At 34.6% G+C, this 18542-nt stretch overlaps 1 protein-coding gene across 8 annotated transcripts in view; it reads right to left on the reverse strand.

Annotated features, from left to right (window-relative positions):
• Nucleotides 1-18542, reverse strand: part of LOC100367546 (uncharacterized) — a 119779-nt gene that overhangs the window by 49443 nt on the left and 51794 nt on the right. For 5 of the 8 annotated variants that reach the window (XM_085495908.1, XM_006824074.3, XM_085495910.1 and 2 more), the window contains exons 2-5: nt 7365-7455; nt 6783-6871; nt 3167-4787; nt 1119-1202 (exon numbers count right to left, since the gene is read on the reverse strand). In XM_085495908.1, the coding sequence (XP_085352034.1) occupies nt 1119-1202; nt 3167-4787; nt 6783-6871; nt 7365-7455 (1885 nt within the window). Of the gene's footprint in view, nt 1-1118; nt 1203-3166; nt 4788-6782; nt 6872-7364; nt 7456-15836; nt 15956-18542 lie in introns of those variants that run through there. The other 3 variants (XM_085495912.1, XM_085495907.1, XM_085495909.1) reach the window with 3 other exon arrangements.

Genomic DNA, 18542 nt, shown 5'->3' on the forward strand with positions numbered 1-18542 from the left:
GGGTGCAGATGTTCATGTGGCTACAAAAGTCATGATAAGCACTGACTTGCCTCCCAACTGTTACATTTTGGGTTAATATCTAGTGTATGTGGCAGCTGCAAACATGTCAAAATATGTTATGATAACACACCACTTTAAAAATGTTAAAAATAACTCAAAAAAAAAACCATAGCAGCCATTTTGATTTTAGCTTTAAAAAATGTTATGAATAACTCAAAAATCACAAACATTCACAATAAACATCCATTTTTACTATTTGCGTTAGTATATGTGGGATTTGGATCAGTTTTGGTAAAATTTAGTTTAATATTTAAATTACATCCCATGTCCCATTACAACCAAGCAGTCAACGAATTGTAGACAATACATTGCATGATGGGTAAAGTGAGTAGAAATTGGCGAGTATACATTTTCTAGTTAGGTACAGGAAGAGAGAGAACTGGTTCAGGAAATTCATGAATAAACAAATCCAAGATGTAATATGGAGCACAAATACTGAATACAGTACTGAATGTTTTTAAATATCACTGTTGTTCATTCAGAATAGAGGTGAACGTAAAGTTTAATATATATTGTCATTTTGAAACTATTTTTTATAATATTTATTTTTTTAAAAATGCTTCCAATCTCACATCAAGCCTTATACAGACCCCTGACTAACCACAATCCCTAACCCTAATTTCTTTAGTATTGCCTGATTCTAAATTATTACAGTAGCTGACAATTACGCTTAAATAAAAATGTTTGACTGTACGTAAAGTAAATTTACTTTTGTTTACTAGATTAACTGGTCTTCCACTTTTCCTGGCTTACTGGTCATCTTAATTTCCTATTAATTACAATACGAGTCACATTGTAAGATTTTGGTTTTTGTTTTGATGTGTGTGGAATCAAACAGATTCAAAAATGTTTACTGCGTCTCACAGAAATGACTCCTTCGATATTTACTACATTAAGCGGTTCGATAAGTACTCAAAAACAGTAAATAAAATCATAATGTCAACCCATTGCTTAATTTGGTTCAAATGTAAAAGATTATTGGATGAAATTAAGTGCATAGCAGGGTAAATCATAAGCGTGTTGGGCACTAGCAGGAAACACATGTGGGATACGGATACCTTTCTCGGCGAGCAGCTCGCTGAGTTTCGAGTGCCTCAACTAATTCTTTGGTTTCCAGAGAAATTTCAGGTTTGCTGTCAGTCCTAGTGGAATGGAGAGTGGAATGATGCAGGAGAAGATAGACAGTAATAATTATATGAACACAAGCAGAAAAGTCCATGCAACATTCAGAGATATGTGCTTAGTAACTAAAAGAAGATAAGTGGTTGCTATGGCCAACCATAATGTCCTATGTGATAACCTATAATGAAATAATCCTGTTACAGAACGGAGGAGTTGGGATGTGGGACGGGATATACAGGATGAGGGTGAGGGTGAGGGTGAGGTTTCATTGCTTAACTTTTTCACCACCAGTTCCTTCTTTTCACCACAAATTCAGAAAATAGTCTTTTTGGTCTGCACTTTCCTTCAGAAGATTGGGACAAAAATATTCTAAAGTGGATTTGATTGCGGATATTATTACAATTATCATATTTGCCATTTGACAATCAATTTATATAGAGAACGGCAAACATTGTAAAGCTGTCTTGTCTGTACTTTGAAATACTCTGAATACCAAGCTTTTTTCACATCATAAACTTGTGAAAACTCGCAGATGTATATAGATACATCAGATATTGAGTGAAGATTGGTTTTAAATATCTTAATTCCCCCGATAGAAGCGCTATGTGAACTAAATACCTATGCGCCCTAGAGGGCTATACTGACTGGTTTGTTGTTTTTCTATACTTCTAGACAATTAACCTCTTAGTGTCCAGGGACGATGTACACTTTTCAAGTATTTTTATCCTGTGTAGGTAGGTGTGACAAGTCATGAATGAGCTTTGTACTTCTGCTTTTTCAGTATGACTGCTTTGGGGCAATGCTGCATGATTACAGGCTTCTGACATAGGTAGGTGATGTAGGGGTTGAATCAACAAATAAGATTTGAAAGATGGCACACAGAGATGTACCCCACCGAATTCGTACACCAGATGACATCCACTCCTTGACCCAGTAACTACGCAATCAGGGCTGGTATTGGGTTAAACTTTTCACCACCAGTTCCTACTTTTCATAACGAATTCACAAAATAGTCCTGTTTCCTTCAGAAGATTGGGACAAAAAAAGGTTAAACCAACGTCTGGAGTTATAAAATTCCTGGCACAACATCAAATTTGGATACTAAGATTGGGTTGGATTTTACAAATAAGCATCATAGCTAAATGTTATGTACAAAAAATAGCCTTTTTCTTCCTTTTATTTAGTCTACCATATGCAGGTGCAATGTAAACAGCATTAGGGTCAAGTAACTGGTCACTACTGTTTGGCCAATATTTGTAGTTCCTATCTATCATGATTGTCGCATCAAAAGATGATAAAAGAATAAAGATAAAATAAATGAAAGAAATATAATCATGAGTGTGATATTTTGATAGGAAGGAAAGAGAAAAGCATGATGGGACAGTATGCAAATGTTTACAAAGAATCATGGGAGATAATCTCTATCATTATAATGTACTACTTGCAGTAGAAGATGGAATGTTCTGAAAGCAAGTAGTATGGCGAGAGATTCCACATCTATTTTTAAACTAATAAAGTTTTAAGAGCTACACAAGATATTTACATGGCACGCATGACTACTGTATTTAATGTAACCCACACAGCCAACTACAAATGAACGCCCAACTTTCTTGTTTTGAAACATGCCCTATACATGACCCCTAAAGGTCACACATCCTGGCTCTTTTCTGGCGGTACAGAACTAATTGAAGATTATTTATACACATACAAAGAACAGTTTAATTTTCAAAAAAAATTATGGTATAGCACATTTTCATGAATTTTCCTAATTCATTTTCAAAAAAAAAAGTTGAAAGCACAATAGCCAAAATGCCCCATGAAGGAGGAAGTATTGCCCTATAGAGGAGCGAGTCGTATTGGTCTATGGCCGAAGGGGTAGTTTTGCCGTATGGAAGGAGCAGTTTTCCCTTCATGCTCACATGTTTGTTTCATCACTACATCTACTACATTCCTTAATTTATTTGAAAAGTAAAGACTATCTCACCTTGGGCTTTCCTCTGCAATTACTGCTGAGGTTGCTGAAACTTTGCTTTTATCATCCACAGTTTTTATCTTATTCTCTGTCTCTTGTGTCTCCATGACAATAGGACTAACATCTATTGTTCTTCGTCTCCTTGGCAACACATCTGGAGATTCATCATGCAAACTTGTACTCTTGGCTAGTCGGGAACGTTGTGATGATGCAATATCCTCATCAATATTCCTTGATGTTTTGGACGATGTTGTATCAGTATCAGTACTCGGAGTTCGCTCAAGACCATACTTTTTTCTCAAGTATGAATAGTCATCTTTGTCCAACTTTTGAATTGATACATCAGATGCCATTCTCCGTGGTCTTGTCTCACGAGGTGCATCCTCTTTATCTTTTCCAATCAAAGCCTCCGCTCTTCTCAACGTGTCAGTAGTAAGACCTAAATCTGTATTGCTTCGTTTTGAATAGCGAAGTCTTCGACTTGGAAGATCATCAGCTGTAGAATCTAAACTACCCACAATTCCATATTTTTCAGATAACTGTTTCCGTCGTTGTTCTTTATATTTTGCAATTCGTTGTGCTCGAGCATCGCTATCCTCAGACGAGTCCGCAGAAAGTTTAGTATCCATGGAGATGACCCGCTCCGTCTCTTTCGGTGCTACTGCTTGTTTTGCAAGAAGCAAATCAGTAGCAGTTGGAGGTGTGACTCCATTGGTGGTAATATGAGTTTTATACTCTTTCTCATCCTCCTTTTTCTGAGAGCGGTATTTTTCCCGATCTGAAAGACGAGCCATAAGAATCTCATCTGTCCTATCTCTAGTCCGTGCATATCGCGATGAATATGTATCATTTCCTGAGCGATCCACAATATCTCTCGATGATCGTCGTGACAATAAATCCTCATCTCGACTTAAATTTCTCCTTGTTGTATAATCAATATCTTTAGTCCTTGATGTTTTGGAATCAGCGTCAATAAGATCCTGTCTTGTTGATTTTAAAACCACATCATTACTATGATGCCTGTCGTCCTTTACCTTCGTGGCGTTATCAAGGAGTGCTTTCCGTGCCGCACGAGAATCAACATGGTCTTTGTTATATTTAGCATCATTTGTCCGATCTTTCAAGCTATCATCCGTATATTTTGATAATATTTCATCACTAGTCCTATGATTGTTATCAAGATGAGAATGCCGATGATCATAATCAAAGCTTTTTGAACGTTGCGTGTCCATGATTCCATAACTGGGACTTAACCTTGGGTAGCTATCTGTGCTAGAGGTTCTATCTTTCAATGTGTTATCAATTTTCACGTCCTTCTCACTACGCGACACAGACGATTCCGAAGAATCGCTTCCCATTCGTCTCCTTGGACTAGACGGAAGGTCATAATCCCTTTCAGATGTTAAACGCGAATACCGCTTATGTGACTCATCTCTATTGCGGTTACGATGGTATCGATCCGGTTCAGTGTCTGCATTACGAAATGGTTCCCGCCAGGACTTTCCTTCTGTTTTTCTCAAAGGGCTTGATGGGTTGCTGGAACTACGACCCACATCTCCAAATAATGCTCTTCTTTTCTCGGCTGAGGTTTCCACATGTTTTTCACTTGTAATCTTGGCTTTTAGCTTAGAAACTGTAAAAGAAATTAACAAATTTCACTTCAATAAAGTGATTACCCATGAAGCACTGCAGTCATTATATTGTACACATTCAAACGGATACATTTCACATATGCATACGAGGCATGGAACCCACATCGTACACGACAGAGCAGCAAATGTATTTTTAAGTTTGTCTCGAGTTTATGACAGGCATATTTTATTTGAAGGATTCCAACATTTTTTAGATTTTCTGCTTCAAATTTCTAAATAGGAAAGAAATCTACCGTGAAAATTTGTCAAATCATTGCAATCTAAATGAAAAGTCAATAATTTTATTGAATACAATTGTTTACTTTCACTTTTTGCAAAATTATATATAACTGACACTACGACACAGGGATTAAATTAAAGACTGGCTGGCCGAACTAGTTGCAAAATTTGTCTGCCCCTGTAAATAACCTAATAAAAATTTACCTCTTTTTTTTCAAAGGGGAAAGTGTCTATTTCCAAAGTTTCCTTCAACGATTTGAATGTTTTAATTAAAGGGCAGTGGTCATTACGCCACATCTCTGTCAATATGGGACTCACAGCAGTGTACAAACTTGTGTAAAATGCATTGTGTGCTCACAGAAAAATTCAAACAGCACACAAAAGGCCTTTAAATTATTAATGTCCAATTTCTGTAAACATTACATTGGGATGGGCATGTTATATCTACAACCTTGAGGCTGGGCAGTTCACATATAATTACTAGATATGTAAAGTTGAGAATGCATGAAATATACTACCAAATAAAGTAGTTACACCAAGCCTTGTAGTATGAACACGCTCAAAATAACTATATACTCAATTTGTATTGTAGTTGTCATGAAAACTATGTATGCACACATGCACTACAAGGTTCTACATGCCAAGGAGGTGACACAAAAGAAAAATGCTACTTATTGAAAATCTGTAACATGTACTCTCAAAATTTTTGTCAATTTTTTTTTGAAAAAATTTGAACATTACCGTAAATGCATTAATTATTCACAGGTTTTTAATTTCGCTATTTTCACTGAAAAGTAAAATCCGCTAAATTAAATCTACATGAATATGGTAAAATAACTAGAAAACTCATTGTTTCCTTGACAATTTCATGAATATGTCCAAAACATCAAAATAATGAAATTAAATGTCAGTAAAAATAAATGGTTTTACAGTATCGCATTTGCTCTATTAGAAGCGTTTCTCAACATATACCACATGGAAACCCAAATCGTAAATCATTATTTTTACCATAGAATTATCTTAATAACGTGTAACGTGTATGCACTACTAATAGAGCATATATGGTATGTCATGTAATGTTGAAGTCAAAATGTAACCATATTACATTTTTAATTTGATGATTTATTTCTGTACTTTGAACAATTGTTTTACAAAACAGCCAGAGTGAGGTATGGGAAATTACATAACTTTTCATGTACACTTGCAACTTGAGTGAATACGAATATATATATTATGTAGTTTACTTGGCAGTACCTCATATTACATTTGTGATATTATAATAAAGAAAAAATCTTTTCTCTGAATTATATTATATCATAATTTTAATCCTCCACCACCAGTTATCACAAATTTGTGAAATAGTCCTGTTAGAACAAAAATAGCTAATTTTTAGAGTAAAAACTTAAAATTTACTAAAATTTTGTCTGTTGGCTCCAAAATTAGGGTTCATTTCCAGAAATATTGAAGAATATAAAAAAAAAGTGCAGGAAAATTTGGGCGAGAAAGTCTGGTAGTGAAAAGGTTAACCAATTTGTCACTTCTAGATGAAATTTATGAAAAATAAAATTGTAAATCAAATTTTTGGGTATTTTTTTCAAATTTTGGGAAAATGGACATTTTTATCTGAAAAGCACTTATTAAGTAGCAGACTTCTTTATGTTGCATGAATTCATTACAAGGATGTTAGCTTAGTGAAGTAGATGGTTAGTCGGTTCCCAGTTTTTTGCGATGCAAAAATACTGAAAACGGAACTTTACCCGTACGTGACATTTCTTCATCAACGCTGTATTCACTGTCGGTGTCTGTATCAGAAGATGATGACGAAATGTTCTTTATACGTTGTTTCCTGAAATGAAAAAAGCAAATAAATATTTTGATTTAGAACACCCTGTTCTACAGTAACAAATCTAATTTGCATAATATCCCATATTATTGTTTTGCTACTTCCTTCCTGATAAAGACAGACTTCACAGTCAAAGACATATTGAACAAAGAATTGGGCTGGTAGGTTTCGAAGTCAATATGATATCAATTTTTACAAAAAACGACGAAAATATTCACTAAAAATGGAAAATTTACGATATTGTCCTGAAATTTAACGATTTGGAACGAGGTCACACTGGGACACCAACTACTCAAATATGGAAGTACCATAAATCAAATAGTAATTCTTAATAATCAGAGCCATTTATGAAAACTCTGGATGCTGCATGGACATTCAGTCCTACAGTACCAGTTTTTTTGTCTCTAAACGTGTTGTACACATATTTGAGCAAATCACAGAGCTGGAGTTAAATGCGTGACTGAATATTACAACTGATTTAAAAGATTAAATTTACCTTTCCTCTGACTGTTGGTATTTTCTTCTTGTTGTTTTACCTTCCCTTTCTAGCACCTCCCTCCTCCTAGCAGAGCTTGGGCTGCCAGGTTCTATAGTAAACAATAAAAAATAACAAAAATGATCAACATTAATTTCAAAAAAATATTAACATCCATAACTCTATTAAAGGTAGATGCAAAAACTGTTATTACCAGTCACTGGTAGCATAGTCGTTGTTGCATCAGACTCACGATTGGCAGACCCAAGTTCAAATCCTACCTTAGGCTGAACACCAATAGGGTCGACCCCTACCCTGGGTGAGTGTGCCACAGACTCAATAGGAAGGCCAATTCCACTGGCCGAGATTCATTCACTAACGAATGAAACTTTGGGGGAACCTTGGTTAAGGTCCGCAGGTGCTTGTGTTCGACCGAGCCTGGTTGACGCCAGGATAGCGCATTAAAATTGCCATTTGATAGAGAGATGGCCACACAGCCCTGTCATGTAGTCCCAAACATGAATATGACTTCTATGGCAAAATGCACTATGTGTCAGCACTAGCACTTGCAATTTGCACTTACAAAAAAAAGTCAGTGACATTCAATGTCCGGAACTGTCGCCTGGCACAAAAACATTTAAAAAAAAACCTGTTATGAACTGGATACAGCTTTCAAGACTTGAGTTTGCACGATGGAACACGTCAATTGTGACGACTTATTACATATAACTAACAGATAATATCGTCACGTCATAGTAGAACACACCAATAGTAAATCAGTATACGTGTACATGTCAAAAGTATCTGGACTCTTCAAACCGGTACATAACTCATTTGAATGAAATACGCCAATGGTAAGCACTTTAGAGAAGTGTACTGATTGCTGTAGTAATAAAGTAACCATGGAAACAGACAATAACACAGACACTTTATTATATCATACTGGAGAAGGTGACATGGCTGTATTGACAGACATGTCGCAGCTACTGTACTCTCATAATCCCTTTTTGTTGAAAAACAGATTAAGTTGACATTTTTTTCTCCCATGAACAGGTCAATGTCCAACAATCTGAAATACATTCCAAGACAACAACATAGTTTTACCTGAATAAGGACATCTCATACACACTTGAATAGGTGACGAAATTCAGGAGAATGCAGAGGCTCGTTTATATTTCACTCTAATTATATTGCTCAAAACTGTGCACAATGTTTTCAATAACTTTAACCAGTGATAATTTACTTAATTAGTATGCATTTCAAGAAATCAATGTATGGTTATGCAATAAGATCATGTGTAGAATTCACTCCTGCATGAAACTACCATAGTAGTGCCAAACTGGTTGTCGGATGAATAGTTTTGCAATGCTACACAATTGTAAGGCCTGTATATTTCTGTGTTATTATTCTGTAAGAAATTGCTGATTACAGAAATGATTTCATCTATTCGTAAAACGAGGAGCGACTATGACATGTTTCATCCAGAGTAAATGATGCATTATCCTGCCCATCCTTTCTGTGGTATATGGTGTATTTCACCACGGCTTGCATAATTAAAAATACGTCCTCAACCAATCAGAACAACATACAAGTATTCAAGCAATTGAACTGCTGGTATAATGCTATTATTGAAGTAATGTTTAAGGTTAATTGTTCATCATTTAACTAAAGACCAAGCTGAAATGATGTTATCTATGTGTAAAACAGATGTTGTTGCCGCTTGAAGGACAAGTGATTTTGAACCTGGTATTTTGAAACGTTCCAAGTTTCCGACAAACTCCCATCACTTTTTGCATAATATGCGCGAGATATAGAGAGGACAATGACCTGAAGCTTCAGTGCAACAATTCCGAAATCTGAAGACAGTAAGAAGTGACATCAGCTGTAGGAGTATAGCAATGGTAGGTTAAATGTCAATTGAAAGAATCAATAAACACTAGAATTACAATTAAGTTAGGGTGACCTAACATGTAAAAATCACACCGAGCTAGGTCACTCAAAAAGACCTTTTGACATTTTAACTACAAAGTATTTGAAGTTTTTAGCGATCTGGGTTCCTTATTAAGTGTTAATGCAAATTCCATAGAATAGAACAGTAGTAAGACATATGATACACAGATAGAAAAGAACAGTTTGAGTATCTTTTAAATTCTCATCATGATTACCTTATTTGAAAAAAAAGCCATGTTGCTTGAAATCCCAATATCAGTGAGTAGACACTATTCAGATGGGACAGGGTATTATTTAATTTTATTTGAAACATACACAATAGGCTATGTAAAGTCTAACAAACATGAAAATAAAACTACCAATTTATTTTTAATATAGAGAGAATTGAAAAAAAAAATGCAGAAGATGACTCTGCCGAAAAATAAACATAAACTGAAATGATAATAACTTGTCTTCAATCAGTTGTCATGGAAACCTGGTTCCATGTCCTCAGTCATGTGTAGCTTTACTAATGTCAGAGAATTCAAAGATAAAGTGCGAAAATTACTCCGAGTCAACGAAAAATCTTAATGTGCACCTTAACATGGTTTATTGGGTAAAAATATCAGAAGAAGCAAAGATATGTAAACAAAAATGGCAGCAAGAGTAAACAAAGCAAAGAGGATGGGGTGGTATTGACTGCATATGATAAGAGCAAACAGTCTAAAAAGGGATTGAATAAACAGATACTGTAAGAAAGCTAACAAAGCTGATGAAAAATGATCAGTAAAGTGAATAGATTGAAGACAAATAACATACACTACGAGGATGAGTAAAGTTACTATATACACATGATAAAACCGAGAACATGGTTTGTAAAGTCTGAGAAATGTTAAACTTTTGCTATACAATTGTACTGGTAATATGAAGAAATGACAAAACTGTTGATGTACAGTGAAAAGTGAGGTAAATAAACTTACATTTTGTATGCAGTAAATCTATGTCGCAGAACTATACCTTGTGTAGACGCCATGTGACATTAAAACCCAAGAATAGAACATGACATCAGCTGGCAGACGTTTTAACGTGATGACACATTGTTTGTAAAAAGAATTTTTAAAAACAATAATTTTCATAAAAAGGGTGAAAATTAAAAGAAACAACAATTTTTAACTGTTTTTCAACTTTCTAGTTTGAAACTTGGAGGATATTTGTTAAACTTGATAGAGTAGAAGATTTTGGAGGGAAAGATGTCAACTGCAGGGCCTCTTAGTTGGTATGTAAACTGCTTCCATAAATAGTATAATGTCATTAGATATCTTATTCCAAATATGGTTTGCTTAGATAGTTTAGGGATTAAGTCCATGAAACAATATTATAAGGGACTAACCAATGCAATTATTGGCACGTAATGAAATCAGATCTTATGCAGGGCAGAGGGGTACCATAATTTGCAGCATCCACAATATGAAAATGAAGGAAAATTAAATCGAATACGCACTGGCAATCCACAGTTGTTGTGTTTACCTATAGTTGATTTCAATGTTCAGTAGATGTACATATCTACCAAAAGGGTTCATCTGTCAATTTCAAAGCAGTATGACTGGAACATACAATGGATACCATTAAAAAAATAATCACTAGTTGGCCATTTTTGATGATCATGATACAAAGTTTTGTTTATTTTTGGGAAATGGTTCTGGACACATTTATACAATCTGTGATTTTAAGATTTTAGACAAAATGGCAGTTAATTATCCAAATTTAATCAAATCACAAAGCACAACCAATGGTATAATCTATTTGTGTGCAAATGTTCAACTGAATTAGGCAATATATTAGTGTGGAAGCATCATCTATATTAATAAAAACAAAATGGTTATTATTTGTTTCTGAATAAAATGTACCTCTAACCGAATATGCATAATCATGATACAAAATTTAAATGAAAATTACCTGTTCATCTCTGAGAAAGTTCCAGATGTGTTTAAGAATTTGAAATTTTCTTAGCCCCTCACCCTCATTTTCAAATGTTCAACCCTGATAATCTGACAAATAACCACACTCGTTTTTTCAATAATTCCACAAAAGATGAAATGCACACTCCTTTCCAGTACAAGCCAATTAGTGTTTAATCCTCTGGACAAAATGTTGGTGGAAAATTGATTTGATGTTCAAAATTTGAAAACAAAACTTTTGCACTCAAAAGGTTACACTAACATTCACTGAATTTGTCAGAAATTGTTAATTTTACTCAGCTGCCACATCAATTGAAATGAAATGTCACTGAATAATTGTTGTTCAAATCATCAGTCTGTGTGTGTGTTCTTAAAAAGATACAACATGCACACAAGGAATGGTTACATGTACTTGCATGTACCCAAGGATAACTAGAGTTGAAAGTAAAAAGACAATACTGGTTGTCTGATGTTCTATGAATACAAACTCAGAGCACTGCATGCCATGTGATGACTCACATTGAAGAATCTTCAGTTCAAGGTATAGTATTTCAACCAATCTAACCACGAGTAGTGTCACTCTACTGTCCACAGCAAAATGGATGAAAACATGGAAACTTCATGGGGTCAAAGGGCAGAATGGGTCAAAGGTCATCAGTCTGTAATATTGTGAAAAGCCCTCAAGTGGTAAACTTTTCACAGTAGCCACAGTGACAATTAATTAATTTAGTAATGGTAAATATGACAGTTCTAACAAGATTATAAAGACATTTTTTTATTTGAATTTAAAAAGCAAACGTACATGTATTATGGCAAAAACATGCATTAATTAATCACGTCTTATGTCTCTTCACTTCATTTTGTTATATTATCCCAAATATTAGATTTATAGAAAGGTTTACTCTTTTATACTGAATAATAATTGCTGTTTATACACCCTGCTCCCTTACAAACCAGATAGTATGGCCCTAGTTACCAATTACAGCACCTGGTACAATCCAATCATTAGAATATATCTGAATATTAATTGCTGTACACCTGGCTGTTCTATTTTTAGAACAGGTTTTGATTGGACGATAGATCTGGTGGATTTAACCAATTTTAATGATTTTTTATCCTTTTCTGAATTGTATTTTGTTTCTTGTTATTTTCATTCAAGGGTTAGCATAAGAATGATATTTTTCAAAAAAAACACATTATTTAGTAAATAGCTCAGTAAAATACATCGATATAGGCTACATTAAAAAAAAAAATTATGTTTTTTTTTTTCTTTTCTTGCTATGTTTGTTTAATTGTGACTATTTTTTTGTTTTACTAGCTGTTATTAAGTTTTAATTGTAGGGTATATTGTATCTTGGTCGATATATATATATATAAAAAACCTAACAGCAAGTAAAATGTAAGTATAAATATTGTAAATACTTTTATATAAACAAACACCTGTTAGTCGCATTGGTTTTCATATCAACATTAACTACATCAAAATGTCAATCACAAATTCATCCACATGTGGGTACCACATGGTTGCCATGTGGCTATAAAGACAATTAGTAAGGTCTCAAAACACACATCTACCTGTCACCATAGTTACCAACAACAATAAGTTACTTATATTCAGTAAACTACTGTAAACAATAATATTATTTCACGAGTGACAAATTTTGAATGCCAAGTGAAAATCAGGAAATTTTGTAGAGTGAAAAATTTACTGGGGTCTTTGTCCGAGATGCACATAATTACGACTTTTGGAAAACGTTGTTCTCTTAAATTCCATTAAATGATCAAATCCTGAAACTAAATGCTTACAGTATCCTGTATTATGGGAGTTCAACTGAGTTGATTTACACCAGAGACTAGTAAGTGCTTAGCCAGATTACTTGGTGAATAGCAGCATTGTGGAAATACTGTTAATTAATGATCAAGTATAATCCAATAAAGCTAGGTACAGTGGCAGGCTGTCCCACAGTGCCTTCTGATAACAGAAAACATATACCACACTACAATGCCCAGTAACATACTCTTCAAATTTCATCTATTACATTTAACCTATAATAGAACCCCTTCTCACTTCAGTATCACCAACAAAGTGACGTACTGTGTAGGTGTGAGCCTCATTAATTCAGTCAGTATCCACTACAATCCAAACAATGTAACAAAGAGTACAGGAGTAAATTGCTTACACTATAGATTAACATTGGTGTATTGAATACCCTGGAACAATATTGATTTTGGAAGTGTCAGCACTTCCTAATACTGGATGAAATTAAGCATGACTTTCAAGTATGAAATGTGATATAAGATATTGGATGAAACCTGATATATGGATTTAACAGATCCACAGTCCATCTATCACAGAACTGTTACTGACCCTTGAATTAAGTGAAGTACAGTCTTGGGGCAAGGTCATGAACAGTTTCCTATCCCACCTGTAGCTATGACTGGTCATTTAGGATATCATTAATTACAGACTTGCTAAATGTAGCAGTAGTTCAAAGTTATATGCGAACAACAGTAAAAAAAGAAGAAAAATTATGAGTATCAAGCTCAGGACTCAGAATTCATGGAGACCATAGAACAAATTGCAAAGATGCCAAACCCGAATGCCTTGTGCCCTTCAAATATTTTTATCACAATTTCCATAATCTAAGATATTTTCAGAAATTTTGGCCACAGAATTTGGTGCCTTGAGAGCACTGAAGCTCAAACTCTGCAAGCTACAAAACTGTAACCATAGTTACCAAGCCTGTTCGAACACTACAATGCTGTAAGAAGTCACTCGCATGTAATTTACATATAGGTGTGATGGGAAGGTCACGACATCTCTTTAACTATTAGAACCAACTCTGCTATAAACTGAATGAGATAGCGAGAACTAAGCACTGCTTCTATCACAATAATTGACGATGAAGGAGTGTTTTTGCAGCCACACACTTCCCGTCATCAATGTTAGTTTAGTAAACATGTAGTTTGATAAGAATGTTGTTAGTGTTACTGACGTCAAGGGAAAAGTTTCAGAGATGATAAATTGATAGAATGGAAATGAGGTACAAAATGTAACTGAGCGATAATAAGGCTTGAAAAAAACATTGATTAATGACCAAAACCAAACCCGATAGTTTTTGTTTAAACCCGGAATTCTATCAATTTAAATCCTGTGAGCAGTGAAACTAATCACATCCCGTTAAAACAATTAATACGACAGATGTTCATATTTTATGAGAACTCAAACTAGAATTTTCAGGCTATTTATAGACAGTGTTCATAAAGATTGGAAATATTGCAGATAAAGATGCCAGCAGAGAAATATTAAAACTGGGTCTGCTTGACAGCAAGGTAATAACGAGGTACAAATATAATTCACCATGGTGACAAATTTTGGCTGTTTATTTTTTAAATTAACATACCGGCTTAAAAAAATTGCTAAAAACAAATATTACCAATATATTACGTGTACCAATAACTTCTTCTACACTATTATTATTAACCTACACTTTCTTAGTTTTCAACTTTTGACAAGACAAATACAATATTGACTTTAGTATCCATGTGAAATGGATAAAAAAATCACACACAAAAAATCAGCCAATAAGCAAGCTCATTATATAATTTCAGACTTTTAAGTTGGATACTGTAAAATACTTGGTTTTAGCTGGAATTAATTTTCTCTGAAAAGGCTTTCTGTGTGTTTTGTATGGAATTGAGTTGAATGTAAAACATAGAAAAAAAGGTATATCCGCTGGATTTTATTTTCACTGAATCATTCCCTCAGCGAAAATTAATTCCAAGCTAAAATAAAGTATTGTACTTAGTCAATCAAAAAACTTCTTTCATATATTGAGAGGTTATACAAATAATTTGTTGGCAAAGAAACTACAAATGCAAATCTTTTGCAAGAATACTTTAGTACTGTAAATTTATTAACTTCTGACTGGGTTTTATTTTCACTGATAGGTATCCATGTGAACTTGTAAAATGTCAGTGAAAATGAATTATTTTACTGTACTGAAAAGGGCTTTTGAAAATGGAGGATGAGGTATGTTTGTTATTTTCATAGTTTAACAATTCATTATACACAAGTCCATTGTGGCTAACTTTTTTTTTCTTTTGGACGTTAGATTGAAAACAGTTTTTTAAACCTAAAAACTTTCAAGACCTCCCCCTATTCTTGGTGACCCGCCTGCAAGAATAATCAGAGCTTTGACGCCAAACAATAGATCAACTACTGCAAATTGTTCATCGATCCATAAAACTCACCAATGTGCAGCTCTAAATAGTCCACATTCATGTCAGACAAAATGCTGTATGGTTTAAGAATGACCGAGGGCAGCACGAACAAATACACATATAGAAGGGGAAGGTAGTGACTGCAAAATCAATGTATGTAGTGTTCCGAAGTTACGCCATTGAACTCACTCACCGCAGGAATCCATGTTTTCAGCAAACAAGATTAAAAAACAAGTCAGTCCGATAAATATCACTTATAATACAAGTTCCAACAGAATTATTAGTATGTAGAATAACTGAGACAACATGAGATGGCTGGTAAATGTAATGATGATTTGTAATGACAAAGTCAAAGACAGTGACTAAACCATGTAGAACTTACCCTGGCATACTTTGTATCATGGCTATAAGTACAGACAACAAATTAAAACCATATCTACTTTCTACTTTGCCAAACAACTAGAACAGACAGCCAGATGGATAATGAGTGCACCTTCTGTTATTCTAAAGACAAACCATATTAGCAACTGACATAGGGGGGAAACCACTTCATATAATGGAGGGGACATGCCAGGATGGTTAGATTTTATTTGACATACTTTATTAACCTCCAATGACCTATTAAATTATTTGTTCAAATTTAGTGTAATGCTATTGTCATTTCTGTTTCCAGGTGTCACCAACCTTACTGATGGTGTCATCACCCCCCTATTGATAAATGGTGCAGCTTGATGTATGTACCTGGTGAATGTGATGAAGCCTGTGATTCGTGGACACACTGGAATTATAATGCATGACTTAATGCTATTGTCATTGTGTGTTAGCCATCAATAAACCAACGCCTTTATATACAACACAACACTTCATGTTATGACTCTGTAGCTCACCTACCAAACTACACTTATCACAATTGTCATTGTATGCCAGCCAATAATAACGCTTCATGACAAATAAATGTATAATGTTGCATTTTATGATGGGAAAAATTATGATGATAATATTCTCTATTATTTTGGGTTCAAAGAATCACAGCATTCAATTTTGAAACCAAACTTGCCCAGAAATATTCAAACCGTGACAAAAATATCAATTTCAATTGAAGAGAATCAATACAGTCAAAGTGGGGCATCAAAATGCAGTCAAAGTGGGGCATCAACAGAAATGGCCTGGCATTCTCGAGAATGTCATCTGAGGTTTGGTGCACCTAAAAAGACTGTTAATTTGGCAGGAATGTACATCATTGGAGAAGCTAATAGCATTATTTATGGGACACAATACAATACCACTTAACAATGGCACTTGTAAAAACTAAAGTAGACAGTTAATAGCCATGACCTGCCAACTATTGGTATGCAAATCAACCAAAGAGGATAATGGGTTGGAACTCTTTAATCTTGCATGTGTGCTTGAAAGTCAAAAAGAGTTTTCAACAAATTGAAGTATTCTATTGTTCAATGAAATAAAATATCAGTCTGGATATAAAAGCATACAGAGAAGATACTTTCACATATATTAAACGCACTGTTACACCTGATAACATACAGGACTATGCACACAGATGATGTATAGCCTTGAGTAGACCCAACACAAAAAACACAATGACTTGTGGGTGGGTATTTTTTAAATATGCAACTACGTGGTTTCCAACAAATAAGATGACTGATAATAAAATTAATTGTGGACACTACCAATACAGAGGTCAACTTCGGAAACGTTTGTTTTGCATTGGCAGGTCACAGAACCATGGAATATTTCATGGTCAGGAGCATGAATGGTTATGCACTGGAATTCCCAAAACAACGCAAGTATGTATGGCTGTGTTTTGTTGAAAGATGAGAAAGAAAACAGAGTGCATCATGGGTAATGCAATTATACCGAGCATCTACAGTTGAGTCAAAGCAAGAGATGACTTGATTTGTTGAAAGAACATGCCAGCAAACAAGCTGCTTTTCGATTGGCTTGATTGTTATGTTGTGTAGCCAATCAGAAACAGTCTTCTAAGTGGCTTAGACTTGACTCAGAATCTATGAAGCATTCCACTATTTTTAAGCTATTCACCAAGCACATAACTACAGTGTTAGTAATATTTTGGTATCCATTCAGATTATGCAAATTTATGAATGCTTTAGACACTATACGTGGCATGAAAAAAAAATCATTGGCCAGTTGCACATGCAAAATTTTTCCATAACCACCTTTCCAGATGATCATTCAACCTGTGAAATCCATAAAGCTGGGTCAACTGATTCAATATTGTCAGTATTAGTGCAGCAGATCCAGCTTTATTTTGGCGACTTTCAAGTATAAAAATGTTGAGTCTAAGCTGATACACAAGGCAGAATACAATACAACGAAAAAAACTTTCAACATACACAAGCTGCTCTCTGATTGGTCCAATTGTTAATTGTTATGGTTGGGTAGCCAATCAGATACAATCTTGTAAGTTCAGCTTCATACTGACTGTAATTATGACACTCTTCTATTTGATTACACAAATCACTTATTTTACCCTCATAAAAATATTTGTAAATAGTCCTATTTTTTAAGTTTCCATATTAAAGCGGGGGAGTCGTCACCTGCACATGCGTCAGATAGCTTGAGCCTTTGCGCTTTTAGGATGTGTTGTTACCGTCGCTTGGAACTCAATTCCTGCGCGTGTGTAGGTGACGACCCTCCCACTTTAATTGAGGTCTATGGAAAAAATAATTTTTGTATGAGAATGTTACAAGTTGAACATTGATGAAGCATGAGAGGGTAACCCTGTTTCCTGTCAAGTACTGATTGACTCATGCATAGTATGGCCAAGTATAGTTATAATCACATCATCCATGAATTTCAATGCAAAGTAGGAAGAAGGGTCAAACACTACAATATTCACTGGCTAAACTATTCAGTATGAATGTAATTTAAATCAAGTGTAACTTCCCGTGTTTTTGTGAATTGCAAATAACATACTTATACTGAGCAGGATATGTATGGGTCAGTACATCAAGTGTTAAAACTCAACTCCGAGCAAAGCTAATTTGAATTTCTATACATCCCTCAGTTTCCATTGAATGTTTAATATGCATTTTCTTTTTGACTCTTT

Source organism: Saccoglossus kowalevskii, chromosome 22 (assembly GCF_978046115.1).
Source record: "Saccoglossus kowalevskii chromosome 22, keSacKowa6.1, whole genome shotgun sequence".
Taxonomy (NCBI): domain Eukaryota; kingdom Metazoa; phylum Hemichordata; class Enteropneusta; family Harrimaniidae; genus Saccoglossus; species Saccoglossus kowalevskii.